Here is a 17796-nt window from a genome sequence, read left to right as displayed (position 1 = left end):
AATCTTTTTTCGCCACTCACCGGACATTTCAACTCAGAACTGCGATGATACATACAAACTTCGACGTAATAAAACGTTGCCACATTCACATTCATCTGTTACAGAAAAAAAGACTAAACAAGCTTTTAGCGCCACTCACTGGTCATTTCACTTTGAAACTGTTGCGAAACCTGTACAACGCAACGTATTTTGCATCTTGCAAAAATTTTGCCCCAGGTACGTTTTTCAAATTAGCCAGAGTTGCAACATAGCATTTTAGAGCAAATTAAATTCAAAACAGCTCAGTCTGTGTCACAGCACACACAACCAGCTGACCGAGAATTATCCCCCGTCAGAGCGGCTCGTAACGCTGCGAAATCCACCGGCCAAAGGGAAAATGACTGGCATTTGGTGTTTGTAGTGTTAATAAAGGGCTGGAGAGAGTAAAGCTGAACATTATAATCCATGTGTAGAAACTCTTCCTGAAGACATTTAATATCTGCTTTACAGACGCTCATGTGCAAATACTTTCTGTTTCACAAAACTGGAGCTGATGTTAAAATACTTTAAAAACTGTTTTAGAATTAATTTTCTACAAGTGAGTCATGGACATTGGAAACTAATTTTATTACTAATAATGCAATTATTTTACTTCTGGATTTTAACGCCATGCGGGAAATCGCTACAAGAAAGAATAATGCAAAAATGTTCTTCACAGTATATGCACTTCTCACACGTTTTACACACATGTAAAGCAACACTTCACTATCATGCACTGACAAAGTGTCACTATACAGCAATTATTGCCGTCTCTCAACACTCAGTTGATCAGATCAGAGGAAGTTAATAACCACAGGAAGAGCTGATAGTGTTTAAAGGAGGAGCTGTAACTATGTATAATGAAGAGGAGGAGCTGTAGCTATATATAATGAAGAGGAAGACTGACAGAAACAGAAATGTCTGATAAGTGTGATCTGTGTCTGCTGGGACTGATCATTCTCTCTTCACTTCTCACAGGTAAAGAAATCTGTATTTTCTCTAAACACATTTAGTGGAATTAGTCTGGAAAGAGTTCATTTGAACATGCTCAGTTTATTCTTGTACACATTCATGTTGTGATCTCAGAGTTGTGTATTGATACACACAGATCATACTGTATTATTCCTGATACTGGACATAGAGTCACTCAAACATCTGATGATGAAGAATGATCTTCATATTAAGAGTGTGTCAGTGATTTGAACAGCTCTCTGATAAAGTCAAGTCAAGTCATCCTCATTCATTTATAGTGCTTTTAACAATGTAGATTGTTTCAAAGCAGCTTTACAGAGATAAACATATCATTTAAGGTAACAGAGATTGTTTTGGCTTTATAGCGGTTCTTGAATAATGTTATCTGTAGAGTGGGAAAGGGATCCTCCATAGGGAGAGGATAGTTGATACTTCAGCACTGCATTGTCATCGGGTCCAGGCGAAGCTCCTTCGTCAGATCTGGATACGGCCTGGATCCGGCAGGCTGCGGGAAAACCTCGGGATAAACAAAGACACTAATATTAGCGTAGATTCCATTCTTCTTATGATGTAACGAGTAAATCAGGATTTAAGGGAAGTGTTCCCAGTTCCGGCTGACCTAATCTATGCAGCCTAACATTGAATTATAGAAGTCTATAATGTATTATGTGTATGCTAGGTCAAAGAGATGTGTTTTTAGTCTAGCTTTGAACTGACAGAGTGTGTCTGCTTCCCGGACAATGGTAGGAAGATTGTTCCAAAGTTTTGGTGCTAAATAGGAAAAGGATCTACCGCCAGCAGTCAATTCTGATATTCTAGGTATTATCAACTGGCCGGAACTTTGAGATTGCAATAGACGTGAAGGACTATAATGCGTTAAGAGCTCGTGTCACGGGTGAGGATTAGGAAGGAGGCAGAACTGTTAAAGCGGAACCTTTGATTCCGGCCGGAGTTTCCTATGGGGAGTGCTTTCGGCGGGGGACCAATGGATTGCTGGTTCCAGGTGAATGGGGGAATGATGGGATTGATGAGTGGAGTTGCAAACAGGTGCGGGAGGAAGAAGATCAGAGCGGCGATCGGTGTGCGTGCTGTAATAGGGGAGTATAAAAGGGTATTGTGGTTGAGTCCAAGGGTGTGCGTCGAGTTTTTCGGGTGGGAGAGGAGAAAGAGAGAGATTTGGACTCGGGCAAGGAGAAAGACGGGCTGGAGGAGAAAGGGAGAAGCTAAGGAGAAGCTAAAAAGAAGTCAGTACCTTGGGTGAGATAAGTGTCGAACTCTAGCCCGATTATGGAACAATTGACGTCCCTGTGAATTGTATGGAATAGTATGGTGAGTGAAAGTTCGCTGGAGGACCTGTACTACATTGAGTGAATTGTGCTTCACAGCTGTTTCCCAGCTTACATTTACATTTACATTTATTCATTTAGCAGACGCTTTTATCCAAAGCGACTTACAAATGAGAACAATAGAAGCAGTTAAACTAACAGAATAGAAGGACAACAATAAGTAAGTGCTATAACCCCTCTCAGTTTAATTTTAGTGCAGTTTTTTTTTTTTAGTTTTTTTTTTTTTAGAAGAGAAAGTGTTAATTCTACTGAATCAAGTGCTGCCGAAAAAGATATGTCTTCAGCAGTTTCTTGAAAGTGGCTACTGACTCAGAAGCTCTGGTTGAGTTAGGCAGATCATTCCACCAACAGGGAACAGTCATGGTAAAGGTCCGAGAAAGAGATTTTGTGCCTCTTTGAGATGGTACCACAAGACGACATTCGCTAGCAGAGCGCAGGTTTCTGGATGGCACATAAGTCTGAAGTAATGAGTTTAGGTAAGAGGGAGCAGTGCCAGTGGTTGTTCTGTAGGCAAACGTCAGTGCCTTGAATTTAATGCGAGCGGCAACTGGCAACCAGTGCAATTGTGTGAGTAGAGGAGTAACGTGTGCTCTCTTCGGCTCATTGAAGACTACTCTGGCTGCAGCATTCTGGATCAATTGTAGAGGTTTGACAGAGCAAGCTGAAAGACCAGCCAGGAGAGCATTACAATGGTCCAGTCTGGATAAAACAAGTGCTTGGACAAGGAGTTGTGTGGCATGCTCTTTAAGGAAGGGCCTGATCCTCCTAATGTTGTGCAAGGCAAATCTGCAGGACCGGGCAGTTCTAGCAATGTGGTCTGTGAATTTCAACTGATCATCACCAGCTAGCTTAACATCAGCGAGTGGTGGACGAGACCTCATGCCTGCGCCTTCTCTGTGAGTTGTGAGATTTGCAGTGCTTTATATATATATATAAGAAGCACTAAAGCTATGAAGCTGTGAAGTGTACTCGCCTCCCTTCTCTCTGTCTGAGTCCAGTGAAGAGCCGCTAAAGCTGTGAAGTGTACTCGCCTTCCTTCTCTCTGTCTGAGTCCAGTGAAGAGCCGGCTAAAGCTGTGAAGTGTACTCACCTTTCTTCTCTCTGTCTGAGTCCAGTGAACAACCGCTAAAGCTGTGAAGTGTACTCACCTTTCTTCTCTCTGTCTGAGTCCAGTGAACAACCGCTAAAGCTGTGAAGTGTACTCACCTTTCTTCTCTCTGTCTGAGTCCAGTGAAGAGCCGCTAAAGCTGTGAAGTGTACTCGCCTCCCTTCTCTCTGTCTGAGTCCAGTGAAGAGCCGGCTAAAGCTGTGAAGTGTACTCGCCTTCCTTCTCTCTGTCTGAGTCCAGTGAAGAGCCGCTAAAGCTGTGAAGTGTACTCGCCTCCCTTCTCTCTGTCTGAGTCCAGTGAAGAGCCGGCTAAAGCTGTGAAGTGTACTCGCCTTCCTTCTCTCTGTCTGAGTCCAGTGAAGAGCCGCTAAAGCTGTGAAGTGTACTCGCCTTCCTTCTCTCTGTCTGAGTCCAGTGAAGAGCCGCTAAAGCTGTGAAGTGTACTCGCCTCCCTTCTCTCTGTCTGAGTCCAGTGAAGAGCCGCTAAAGCTGTGAAGTGTACTCGCCTTCCTTCTCTCTGTCTGAGTCCAGTGAAGAGCCGCTAAAGCTGTGAAGTGTACTCGCCTTCCTTCTCTCTGTCTGAGTCCAGTGAAGAGCCGGCTAAAGCTGTTAAGTGTACTCGCCTTCCTTCTCTCTGTCTGAGTCCAGTGAAGAGCCGGCTAAAGCTGCGAAGTGTACTCGCCTTCCTTCTCTCTGTCTGAGTCCAGTGAAGAGCCGCTAAAGCTGTGAAGTGTACTCACCTTTCTTCTCTGCTTGAGTCCTGTGAACAACCGCTAAAGCTGCAAAGTGTACTCGCCTTCTCTCTGCCTGAGCCAGTGAAGGGCCAGCTAATGTCGCAAAGTCTACTGACCTTCCTTCTCTCTGCTTGAGTCCTGTGAAGAGCCAGCTAAAGCTGTGAAGTATACTCATTTTATTCTCTCTGTCGGAGTCTAGTGAAGAATTCTTCGAAGCTGGGAATCATATCCACTCCTTCCTCCATTCGAACCCTGTTGAAGTGAACGCTGAAGCAACTACCATAATTGTTTTAACCCTCTAGGCGCCACGGTCGAGTTTACTCGACAAGATGCGGCACTGAATAAAACGGCCGATTTTGTCAAATTGGGTGTCAAATTTCGTTCGACCTCCCCTCCACTGGATGGCAGACATGTCATACTTCATCCCCGAATCAAAAAAACGTCATGTTTCTATACAAAATCTTCGAGTTAGAGCGCATTGAATCAGTGCGATCAAAAGCGGAGCAAGTGTGCGAGTGAGCCATTTTATCAGAGCCTCTCCGCAATCGCGGCGACAGTATTGTGTTGGAGACTTTGTCTAATACCACTGGGTATGTTAGACGAGGTCGAAGTATTCATAGGACAGTTAGGAGGCGATGTGGAGGCAGGGTGGGGAGTCGCAATGACAATGACAGTAGTCCGAGCTGTGCACACTCGAGGCAGATCTGGCCGCGCTGCTCGTATCATCTCACTCATGATCTGTGCCTTGCCGTCGCGAGTGAGCATTTGAACTAAACAGGTCTTGTCTACTTGTGTTTGTATGTCATATGAATAATATATATGTGCCCCATACATGGAATCAGAGTGCCTACTGTATTTAGTAAATGGAAAATCTCTACAGCAAAAGGCAACCACTACATGCATTCGGTTTGTTTCTACCATTTATTAGTAATGATTTACACAGTTTGTTTACTACTTACTATATACCTGAGCATTCAGTATTGTGCAATATAGCATACAGAAGGTGATGGACATTTTGGGAGGAAAGAAGTGCTGCATTTTATCATTTAAACATGTGACTTTTCATGAAAATTCTATAACCCAAGATTGCCGCCACCATATGACGTCATAATATGCTAATTAGATGGGGAAATGTAATCCCTACATAAACTTTGGGTCATCCTTAATATTTCTCTAATTTACAGAAAGTCTCTATCTTTTATCACTTTTAAGATATAGCCTTTTGAAATTAAAATGTCAAAATCGAACGTTTTAGGAAAAAACCTCTGGCGCCTAAAGGGTTAAGATTAGTGTATTATTCTATTTTATGATGCTGAAAACTATATCACCTGATCATCCTTGTTCCTGGCTTTCTTTGTAACATTTTTTACTAAAACACATACTTTTTTACAAAGACCACAAGCTCACAAAAAAAGCCAAAAGTCAAACTGCCCAACTAAATGAAACACTGATCACCATAATGGAACATTTTGAATAAATCATCAACATCTAAACCTCTGTTAATTTTCAATAAGAACTTCTGTAGACGTCTGACAGAAATAAAGTCAGTCTGGTTAGTAATAAGTGAAGCTGGTAATGCTGTTTGTGGAGTTGTTTAATCCTCCTCTGCTGAGATCACAGATTTAATGTATTTTATCTTCAGTAGATTTCATCTAAGTCTGTGTCTGAAGACAGTTGTAGTTCTTGTGTTTCTCTTTTCTTCAGAAACCCACTTTAAGAAAGAAGAGGAACTGTTTTGTTCTCTGTCTAAACTGGGTTCAGATATGATCACAGATGTGTGTGGGTTAAACCAGTGTGGTCAAACTAACTGAGTTATCACAGCCAGCGATAACATGCTTCTGAAAACACTAGAACTCAAAGCCACAACTCAAAGGCACTGTCACGCAGCTGTAGAAACACACACGAAGATGAAGATGAATATTTTATTAAAACAACAGGTGATCCAAACAGGAACAGAGTAACATGCAACACATCCATTAAAGACGACACCAGACACTAGACTGAAACAGAACTGAAAACAAATACAGGTGATGATGATGGTAATTGAGTGATTGCGTGTAAATCTGAAAATCATTAGTGTCCATGACAACAAAAGAGTGATTAAAGCAGATGATGAAACACAACGAGTCCAAACAACCCTGACTGTGACAGACACAAAAGACAACCATTACTGTGGACAGCAAGTTCAATCCGAATACGGCATGATTGGTTTCTTTGTTCTCGGTATGACTCAAGAAATCTGTCAAGACCCGTTTCATTACAAAAGAAAAAAAAGTTCATTATATTTTTAGAAGGTGGAAACATCTTGAGTATCTTCAGAGCATGGTGCCGATGACACATACTGACTTTCATAATGACACACCAAGGTATTCATAAAATATAGCCAACACTGCCTCATTGGAAAAACGTTCCTGTGGCAACATTTTTGCAAACCGCAAAATACGTACCAATATGTACATATTACTGCAGTTTCTAAAAGAAATGAAGACTAAATGCAGTAAAACAGCAATCACTTTTTATAGTTTTCACACACATTTATGATAACTTATTAAGCTTGCTCAGTAGCTCAGCTGGAAGACCTTGGGTTCGAATCCCGTGAAAGACGAGTCATGATATAAGAGCTCAAAGCTAATAATCTTAAATACCATGGCTATTATTACGTTTTTATGTCGCATTTGCTTTTGTTACCACTATCGGGTAGGTTTAGGGTATAGTGTAGGTGTACGTTATTTTAAAACGTGATGTAGCATTAATCTTTTATCGCCACTCACCGGACATTTCAACTCAGAACTGCGATGATACGTACAAACTTTTAGCGCCACTCACTGGTCATGTCACTTTGAAACTGTTGCGAAACGTGAACAATGCAACGTATTTTGCGTCTTGCAAAAATGTTAATCATTTCAAAATACCTTAAAGGGCCCCTATTATGGATTTTTGAAAATGACCTTTCATGTGGTGTGTAACATAGCTCTAAGTGAATGAAAACATCCAGCAAAGTTTTAAATCTGAAAGTGCACCGTATATTAAGTTAGTGTCTTTCAAAAGTAAGAGTCGACTCTGAATCAATTAAATGAATCGTTTTTCAAATGAGTCATAAGCCGTTTCGTTGTGACGTCCAGACGAAACATTTGTATTATTGCCCAGCAGCTGATTCCCGTACTGGACAGCGTCATGACGAGAAGACGGTGCTGTGCTCTATAATGTGAAGGTAAAGCCAGTTATTTTTCTCTCCCCAAGGATGAGCATGTGAAGAATCAGTGGTTAAAATGATTCTTTACCACGATATTACAGCAGTATAATCATAAACTTTTGCTGTGTTCCCTTTATTTTACTGACGACTGCTTCTCAAATCTCGGGAGTTCAATGCAGGATTCACAAACCGCTTGCTCTTGAAAGATGGTGTTCAAAATACTTTGTTTTGAGTTTTATATTGTGTAGGTGTCCTGCTAACTGGCTAACTCACATTATTACTGAAATACGTCTGCTGATCACCTGTGGGCCACTATTACCTAAAACTGTGTCTAATGCAGATTATCTGTCGTTCTCACTACTTTGAGGAAATATTTGTTTTACCAACGTTTATGTTACATCACATCATTCACTCTAGAGCTCGGGTAATGTACATTACATACATGCACTGTTATTGATACAGTTTCCACATGTTCACCGCAATATATTAGAAAAATACTCTGTAAATAAATTAGTACAAGTAAAATAATTGGTTTGTTGATGGACATGCACTTGTTAATGCTGATGGTGAGGAATTACAGTTGCAACATCTTATAATGTTCCTCAAACTGAGTAAGTTAGCGTATTGCGATGGAGGTGCGGGTTGAATGACTAGATCTTCCAACGTTTCATCATTGTACTCGCGCTCGCATTAATATGGTCAAATCGACGTCATTGTTCGTTACTGTGTTTAGTTTACAGTGTAGGACAGGACACGCAGAGCTGACGTTGTTATGGCAATGGGCGTTTTTGTTCTCGACACGCTGTACATGGTAGACCAATCACAACAGACTGAGCTGTCTGGCCAATCAGAACAGAGTAGCTCGCGGAAAGGAGGGATTTAGAGGGATTGATTCATTTGACGAGTCGTTTGAGAATCATTGAAAATGTGATGTATTATGAGGAAATTAAACAGTTTTTTTTTACCTTTGATGCACGTAAACATGTTGTAGGAGACTCCACAACAACATTAGGAAACTTTAAAATAGCATAATAGGGGCCCTTTAAAAACTGTTTTAGAATTAATTTTCTACAAGTTAGTCATAGATAGTGGAAACGTTCTCAGTAGCAAATTGTATTACTAATAATGCAATTAATTTATTTCTAGAATTTAACGTCATGTGGGAAACTGCTAAAAGAAAGAATAATGCAAAAATGTTCTTCACAGTATATGCACTTCTCACACGTTTTACACACATGTAAAGCAACACTTCACTATCATGCACTGACATAGTGTCACTATACAGCAACTATTGCCGTCTCTCAACACTCAGTTGATCAGATCAGAGGAAGTTAATAACCACAGGAAGAGCTGATAGTGTTTAACCCTCTGGGGTCTAAGGTGTTTTTGGGGTCCTTGAGATGTTTTGACATGCCCTGACATTTGTGCTTTTTTCAGTTGCTTATAAACATATTAATGGCACAGGTGAAATTACACTCTATTCAGCACAAACAGGGCTACCATAATATGTGAGCAACATGTATGTACATGTTTGTATTTTTGAGAGAATAATGTTTATGCATGGTTATTGAAAAAACATAAAATTTAAGTTTCTGAAATAAGGCCACAAAACACATACTAGCATTGGAACAAACACTATAACAGTTGATTAGTTTATTTTTGACAAAACATACTATATATTTAACATATGAGCAGAAACTGTCTAACAAAAGCTTATTTGATGTCTATTTTAGAGTAAAAACTTTATAATCTATCCAAAACTAGTCAACGAAATGTTGTCTTTCATATTTCGTCTGTAACAGTGCGCATCTGTGCGTTCATTCATTCAGTCACACACAGACACACACAGATCAAATTTAACCCTCTGGGGTCGGCTATCGCGCAGGCGCGACAAGCTCACTTTTTTCCTTATCAGTGCAAAAGAGACTCAAATTACTCTGTTGGTTTTGATCTTACATATAAGTGTTGTACATCATTAGATCCTGTTAAGTGTCTATTTTTTTGTGGATACTCACAATAAAAACAAAGTGTTGTGCTTTTTGTCAAATAAAGAAAAATAAACATGATGCGAATTTTGCCTTCTGTCAGTGAAGTTCATTCTGAAACGCGTCCGAAAATGAACTGTAACTCAGTAAATACTTGTCACACAGGCGTGAAAGATTTTTCATTATGAAGCTGAAATTATCTTCTTTTAAATTGAGAATATTTGTTTTTTATATAAATTACTTTATGTAATCTGTATGAAAAGAGAGATATGTCAATCTTTTTCCTTTCACCTAATTATAGCTTATAACGTGTTAATGTGACACGCCCACTGAGAGCACACGCTATTCAAACGGAAATTTTGAGGCAAGCCATGAAAACGCCCACATCAGCTGGATAAAACATCCAGTTTAATAAGAATCTTGTACTTTACCTCGTCTTGCTGTGCTGTGAGGAATAATACTATCGTAATAATCCTGGAAAAGTTACATCAGTTTTGTCACCTGTGTTGTGCATCACCTCAACATCACCGGCCAGCCTCCTGGAGATGTGATGCCAGCTGTGCCAACAGTGCCAACAGTGCCACATCTTCAATCTCCAATAGAACCTGAAACAAAGAAATCACTGTTTATACATAGTTTCTGCACTGTAATAATATCCATTTCACAATATCAAAATGTAGATTTACTGAAATGACCATTTTATTCAACTTATGCAAACTTGGGAACTATTGTACTTTCCATATCCAAAACATTTGACATTTATTTTCAAATAATAGTTTATCAGTTTGGTTGCTGTGCTTTCACATTTCAAATTAACAATAACTTTATGTTGGTAAAAATGTATATAAACATTGTAAATGTTGAAAACCCATAGGGTGTACGTAACTTACCCAAACGCAGTCTTGAGAATGCGCACTCTCCAAACTTCTCCAAATGGTCCATTTACAAACCAGTTGCACCTCCAAAGATCGCTTTTATCAATGCCATTGATGCTTTTATCTTTCTAGATGCAATTATAGAAATCAAAACAGTTCATAAATTATAATAACACACGCGAACTCGCAGATGGATAGATGCCAGTTCGCTTTGTCAACAGAGAGTGGTCACCCGGAAGTGATCCACGGAGCGACCTCCGTGTCGACAGGAATCCCGTCTTTTGAAAGGTCCGTCTGAAATGTGACGCGAGCTTAGTTCCTTTTAGATCTATACACTATCTGTATTGCCTTTAACAGTAGCAAAGCTAAGGCTAGGTGCTTTTGTGTAGATGACTTGGAGATTCGGTGTCTTGTCTGCTCTCAGTTCATTCGAAAAGCTTTTTCTTAACAACGAAAGCTCACAGAAACGTGAAAATGATCTCATTTGAAAGATAACATCCTAAGCTAAAAGGTGATATAGATTATGTGGCTGTTTGTGGCTCACTGAAGCCGACATCGGAGCAGGAATGTGATACTTTTATCTGTCACCTCTGTTTGATTTTATTTCACTGCGCGATTATTTTGAAGATATTTCGATCTATGATTGTCTCGCAATGTAATAACCTACATTGTCAAATTCCTTAGAATGAGAGCTTTATTGTAATATATGATTTGACTGTTTTGTGAAATATATAAAAAATAAATATTTGTAGAAATATTTCTTCGCAATCATAAAGCGCAAATATTTGCCTGGGACCAATGCATATTTAAGCTAATATTTCATTTGATATGTATCATAAAACCGAAAGTGATGGTATTCGTTGTAAAGTATAGATTCTAAGATTTCAAAAGATACCAAGCATTGGGTGATACCTTATAGGGAAGCCTATAAAAAGAACGTACGAACATCATAAAAAACATTTTCTGACCCGGGATCGTGAATTTTAAGTAGTTAAATAATTTGAGACCCATTGCTTTGACGTCACAAATAATGAAATGTTTTGAGAGGATTTTCCTTGGTTATCTGGGTAGACAGTTGTCAGATTTTCACGATCCGTTACAGTTTGCATATCGAAAAGGTGTGGGAGTAGATGATGCCATACTTTTTATGTTGCATAATATTTATAATCATTTGGAAACAACTTCTAGTTCTGTTAGGATTATGTTTTTTGATTTTTCTAGTGCCTTTAACACAATTCAACCTCATGTTTTAGCTGATAAATTGCTGCGTTGTAACCTACATAGTAAAACTATTATGTGGGTATTGAATTATCATATACGTCGACACCAGTTTGTTAGGCTGGGTGATAAAATGCCTGACATTATTTTAACTAAAACAGCAGCCCCTCAAAGCACAGTTTATCACCTTTTCTTTTTTCTTTGTATACAGCTGACTACAGGCACACTCAAAATTCATGTTGTATACAAAAGTTTTCGGATGATACTGCCCTTGTGGGTTTAATTAATCAAGGCAACGATGTGGACTATAGAAGAGAGGTTGAGTTATTTGTTAGATGGTGTGATGAAAATTTCTTAAAATTGAATGTGGAGAAGACTAAGGTTTTGATCATTGATTTTAGAAGAAAAAAAGAAGTGATAGAACCAGTGATTAATAACGGTCAGAAAGTAGAGATTGTTCAGTCTTATAAATATCTTGGTGTCCATTTGGACAGTAAACTGAACTGGAAGAAGAATAGTGAGGCTGTTTTTAAGAAGGCGCAATCAAGACTATTCTTTCTGAGGAAGTTGAGTTCTATTGGAGTAAGTAGGAAGCTTCTTTATGTTTTTTTTAATCAGGGAATCATAGCTAGTGTTTTGTTTTATGCAGTGCTCTGTTGGGGATGTAGCATCACTGTAGATGATAGAAATAGGATTAATAAATTGATTAGAAACTCAGCCTCGGTAATTGGCCTTAATCCTTATTCACTTGAGATTACTGTGGAAAAGAGAACAAGGGCAAAATTAAAAAAAATATTATGTGTTACGAAGGTCATCCACTACATTGTACCTTTAGTGGACTTAGGAGCTCATTTAGTGGAAGATTGGTAATGCCTCGGTGTTCTACAGAGCGATTTAGAAGGTCTTTTACTCCGAATGCAGTTAGGTTGTTTAATGAAATTGTGTAATTTCTTGTATTGATTGTTGCTGTTTTTTTAATGTTTATTTGTTTGTGGTGTCTGTAATGTGCAATGGTGGCGAATGATAGCCTGGATGCCAGCCCGAACCCCGCCCACAACATTTTTTGGTCGGGAAGTTCGGTCTGGACTCGCTCCATTGAGGAGTAATTATGATCGGTTCAGAATTAGTCGGGCCAATCAAATTGCCAGGGTGGGCTTTATACGATGATGGACAGATGATCTGCAGTTATGTAATCATCACGTTATCAAAGAGCGCTTGGGTTGAACTGGTTTCCCTCAGAGATCACTGCAGCTGGAGAACTGAGATGTAGAGATTACGCTATCGCGTCTGTTGTAAAAGAAATCGACAGTGCATTCATTTTAAAAGACGAACAAAGAACTGCAATCAAGGCATTTGTCGATCGGAAAGATGTTTGCCGTCCTTCCTACGGGATTCGGCAAAAGTTTATTTTATCAGCTGGCTCCGATGGTCGCTAAGAAGATGGGACGCAATGAAAACCCTGTGGTCGTTGTGGTTTCTCCTTTGGTCGCACTCAAGGAGGACCAAGTAAAAGAAGCAACACTCATTATTTTACTACTTCTTCCAGCGTGCGTGTAGTTGAGTTCTGTTGCGTATAAAAATAAACTTTACGTAGCTCATAAAAAACTCACTTGCTGCATTGCTCTGATTGGTTGTAGGTCTATCCAATTGAGTGCAGAGTTTTTTTTCTTCTTGGTTCGTTTAAGACACGCCTCATAATCAAAGTCCTCTGACTAGAATATGAGTATGACGAAGTCAGGCTAGGCGAATGAGTTTCCCCTTACAGGGATTAATAAAGTTTTCTTACTTAACTCTTACTTATGTACTCGTTACATCATAAGAAGAATGGCATCTACGCTAATTTTAGTGTCTTTGTTTGTCCCGAGGTTTTCCCGCAGCCTGCCGGATCCAGGCCGTATCCAGATCTGACGAAGGAGCTTCGCCTGGACCCGATGACAATGCAGTGCTGAAGTGTCAACTATCCTCTCCCTATGGAGGATCCCTTTCCCACTCTACAGATAACATTATTCAAGAACCGCTATAAAGCCAAAACAATCTCTGTTACCTTAAATTATATGTTTATCTCTGTAAAGCTGCTTTGAAACAATCTACATTGTTAAAAGCGCTATATAAATGAAGATGACTTGACTTGACTTGACATGTGTCAACTGCATGTCCATTCAGGTGCAGAAGTGAAATCCTGTGGTCATTCATCCTGTATCCAGGTGTGTGTGTGCCATTCAGGTTGAGTGGATTGGCACACACTGCAGAAGGATGATGGATGGAGAAGTAGATATTGTCCTTTAGCACTCTTGAACCAAATTTGTTTGGGTGGTGGCCATCCTGTTGAAACAGTTGCCTCTGACTCCAGAAAAGATTGAAGTTGTCAATGAAGTTTACTCCCTTTATATTGCAGGTTTTTTGCAGCCATGTATTAAGCCCAAGCAACCGTGAAAACCTGTTTGTTCCTCTTGCTGGGAGTGGTCCACTGATGAATGTTTGAACTTACAGTCTTTTATATAGCATAATGATCACTGAGATATACTGTGTTTCAGGCACCAGTGAAGTGGATGATGATCATGTGTTCATCAGTTCTGGTGAAAATGTCTCTATGGCCTGTAATAATGCTCTTTCTGACTGCACATCAACTACATGGATCTACTATAACAGTCATTTACCAGTAGTTGTACTGATTACTGGAGGGATAAAGAATAAAGACACAGAGAGACATGAGAGACTGAGTCTGGAGTCTGACTGCTCTCTGAACATCAAGAACGTCACAGAAGAAGATTATGGATCTTACATCTGCCAACAAAATGTGAATGGACAGAAACATGGAACTGATGCACGTGTTTATCTGCATGTTCTTCATGGTAAGTTTATCTTTATCTGGTCAATTTAAAAACTCAGATGATGATTGAAGAGTCTGTGATTTGTGTCTTGTATTCAGTTTCAGTGTCTCCATCATCATCATCATCATCCTCCTCATCATCATCATCATCTTCAGAGACTGAGATCAGTCCAGGCCGCTCTGTGACTCTCTCCTGTCAGTTGTATTCATATACTGGATTCTCCTGTGATGATTGGGTTCGTTATGAGGCATTTGAGCTGTTGTGGGTGAATCAAGCTGGTGTTGATGTGAAGACAAACTCCAGATATCAGATATTATTATCATCAGATCACTGTATCATCACTCTGACTACAACACTCCTGAATGAAGATGACAACAGAGAGTGGAGATGTCAGCTTACTCACAGAAATCAACTCAAGACCTCAGTCACATACACTGTCAAGTATTCAGGTGAGAAAACGCCTCAGGTTACGACTGTAACCTATGTTCCCTGAGAACAGGGAACGAGACACTGCGTCAAAGCGCTGGGGGGAACGCCTCAGTGTGACTGATGACTGAAACACTGTATAATCACGACAATCATATTGGCTGGCGTCAGCCATGACGTCATGCTCTAGCGCGACCAGGAAGTATAAAAGGGCACCTAGAGAACATGTCATCCACTTCTTCGTCTGAAGGGGCTGTACAAGCAGACCGGAGGCATGGCGACGAGACGTAGTGTCTTGTTCCCCGTTCTAAGGAAATATAGGTTACAGTCTTAACCTGAGACGTTACCTTTCGAAAGGGAACTCGCACTGCGTCAGAGCGCTAGGGGAACAAAATACCCATGCTGCCATGCTGAGGGGATGATTTAGCAACTATGGCTGTACAAGCACAACACATTAACTCAAAGTTAAAGCCCCTTTCTGCTTACACGTCAGGCTAAAAGTAGCACTACTCCCTACAGACACTGCCCGAGCTCCAGCTCAAAGGCATGGATACCACAGCCCGATTTTCAGAGGGGGGTTCCTTTAAGGGAGCATGACCCAGACCCTATAAGTTAAGATAAGATAAGATAAGATAATGCCTTTATTTGTCGCATTTGTCTATTTCAAGAGGAAAAATACAGCATGACACGAGGAGAGGTGAGGAGAAAAAAGGCAACCCCCAGACTACGCTCCTATTAGGAGTACAGTGTGGGAACAGGAAAAAAAACACCTCAGCAACATTAGCACACAATCAGTACACTCTACATGAACAAGACTTGCAACAAGGGTGGGGAGTGGGGGACGTAAGTACACATTGATGGCCTAAGACACGAAACGAGCGGTTTGTGTGAGAAAATGAACAGTATTTATATCGTTTTTACCTCTTGTAACCACAGCCACATCCAAGTGATCTGAGGTCGCCGGCGCTACGGTCTGCGCAAGCGCCGGAAAGCGCCGGAAGTGATCTCTCGCGCGTGTACGTCACTCATTGTTTACACAGAGATTTCGGAAGTGTTACCTTTCACCAGGGGCGGACTGGCCATCTGTGTGATCTGGAGAATCACAGAACGGCCGGTACTCCAGGACGGCCGGTGGGCCGTCCCACCACCCGCCACACGCGCAGTCACAGACATCCCAAGTCTCCCGGAAAGTTCCGGGAGTCTCCCGCATATTGATAGCGCCTCCCTGATGCCCGCAAATTAGTTAAAATCTCCCGGAATCTAGAGCGAGCAAGAGCGTGCATGCGTAGCGCGCGCACGGCAGAGAGAGGGAGCGAGCTAGAGACCTTGCGTGTGTGTGCTAGTGTGCGCGTGTGCCTCACAAAGCGCATGTAAGGACCCAACCAGAGGCGGACAGAGTACAGAGCTTTGTTACCTGAGTAAAAGTACAGATACCCCTTGCTAAATTTTACTCAAGTACAAGTAAAAGTACTACATTCAGATGTCTACTTAAGTAAAAAGTACTAAAGTACTTGTTTTTAAAAGTACTTGAGTATCAAGAGTACAAGAGTAGATTTTCTAAATATTGCATTACTAATCTACTGCCACAGTGCTTACATTTATGCACAGAAACGTCCTACATGGAGAAAAATGTTAATGTTAATACCTTGGAGAATGTAAAAGGATTTGAAAGTAAAATCAAGTCATTTTCATCTTTTTACCATGTTGCTTTATTTAATTTAATTACATTTTTGGGGGGTCCCATCTTTAAATGCGGGGACAACACACACACACACACACACCACATGTAAGGGTGGCGCTGCCAATAAAGCACCTAAAAGCTGTCACAAAGAACCGGCAAAAGGAATGATTATGAATATGTAAAATATAGCAAGGAGATATTTTAATTGTTTATTAATAAACACTTGTTAATAAACAAGTGTTTTCTTTGTCAGTGTCGGCTAGATGAAGTTGACGATGCTGACTCGCGATCTTCAGTAGTGAACGCGCCAGAGAGAAATGCACATTTCATACAGATTACATAAGCAGAGAGCAGTCTGTAGTCTGTTTTCTTTCGTTTTGAATTTTTCTGTTTAAAAGTAGACATGTCTGTGAGAGGCAAGTAGGCTACCTTATACGCTGAGTTTCGGTTCATTTATGAGACGAGATCCAGTTCACATGCCGGCGCCTCCGTTTCTTATCTATCGTCTGCTATTTACTTCTTATTTATTAAACCCAGGCAATTGGTTGATGAAACATTGATTAAAATTAAGATACAATTAATGCAAAACGAAATTCAGGTTAAAGAAAGGTTTTGTGTTTTCTGTTTGATGTCTCTGTGAAAGTTTTAAAGCATTTTTTATGCCGCTTTCAGAGCGCTCACGTCCAGAACAGAGAACACGTCCATAACATTGTTTTTTCCTCATAAATGCAAACCCGAAAAATAAAATAAAACAAAATTAATATTTTATGTACTGTGGAGACTGAGCGCCAACCCTTCTTCATTCGCTGGGTAGTAGCCTACTTTGGTTTGCGCAGTGTAATTCACATAATCAGTAAAAATATATTTTGCCTCCTAAAGTTTTTTTTTTTTTTTTTTTTTTAAGAAATCAGAAATCCCTCGTGGCTACGCCACTGCCACATTTGAACCTGACTGTGTTAAACACACCACATACTCAAGAACATCAAACCAAATGCTTGGCTTACATTAATGTGTAATATAAAATCTGACCATGGAGTTGACTTTGGCAGAAAGCTGAAAGTGATTGCTGATAGGCTGTCCCAATCAGTGGCGCCTGCACAATCCAATCACGTTTGAGAGGGAAACAACAAATTGAGGGTTTCTGAGATTTTTCTTTTTTTTTAACATTTTTTTTTTTTACTCGGGTACTCACGGTTATGGATAGAAATGTATTGGAGTAAAGAGTACAATATTTGCCTCTCAAATGTACTGGAGTAAAGTCATGAGTACTCCCCAAAAATGATACTCGAGTAAAGTACAGATCACTCAAAATTGTACTTAAGTACTGTACTCGAGTAAATGTACTCCGTTACTGTCCGGCTCTGGACCCAACCAAATAATTGTCAGTGCGGGCGGGCTTTTATCTCTAC

General features: G+C 40.2%; 1 protein-coding gene across 1 annotated transcript; it reads left to right on the top strand.

Annotated features, from left to right (window-relative positions):
* Window positions 1-902: 902 nt before the first annotated feature.
* Window positions 903-15322, top strand: LOC130102537 (uncharacterized). Its single transcript, XM_056268490.1, has 4 exons — window positions 903-996; window positions 13984-14301; window positions 14379-14746; window positions 15200-15322. Exons 1-4 carry the CDS (start codon window positions 936-938, stop codon window positions 15320-15322), a joined length of 870 nt encoding a protein of 289 aa, XP_056124465.1. The 5' UTR covers window positions 903-935.
* Window positions 15323-17796: the final 2474 nt, after the last annotated feature.

Source organism: Rhinichthys klamathensis, unplaced genomic scaffold, assembly GCF_029890125.1.
Source record: "Rhinichthys klamathensis goyatoka isolate OS25496 unplaced genomic scaffold, OSU_Roscu_1.1 h1tg000274l_1, whole genome shotgun sequence".
Classification (NCBI taxonomy): Eukaryota; Metazoa; Chordata; class Actinopteri; order Cypriniformes; family Leuciscidae; genus Rhinichthys; species Rhinichthys klamathensis.
This window is presented reverse-complemented; position numbering and strand designations above follow the sequence as displayed.

Excerpts from the sequence above, each read along its gene's own strand:
- LOC130102537 (XM_056268490.1), top strand. The coding sequence starts at position 936 with ATGTCTGATAAGTGTGATCTGTGTCTGCTGGGACTGATCATTCTCTCT. Across the intron at positions 14,302-14,378 it reads TTATCTGCATGTTCTTCATG|TTTCAGTGTCTCCATCATCA; the intron begins GTAAGTTTATCT and ends TCTTGTATTCAG. Across the intron at positions 14,747-15,199 it reads CAGGTGAGAAAACGCCTCAG|GCTAAAAGTAGCACTACTCC; the intron begins GTTACGACTGTA and ends CTTACACGTCAG.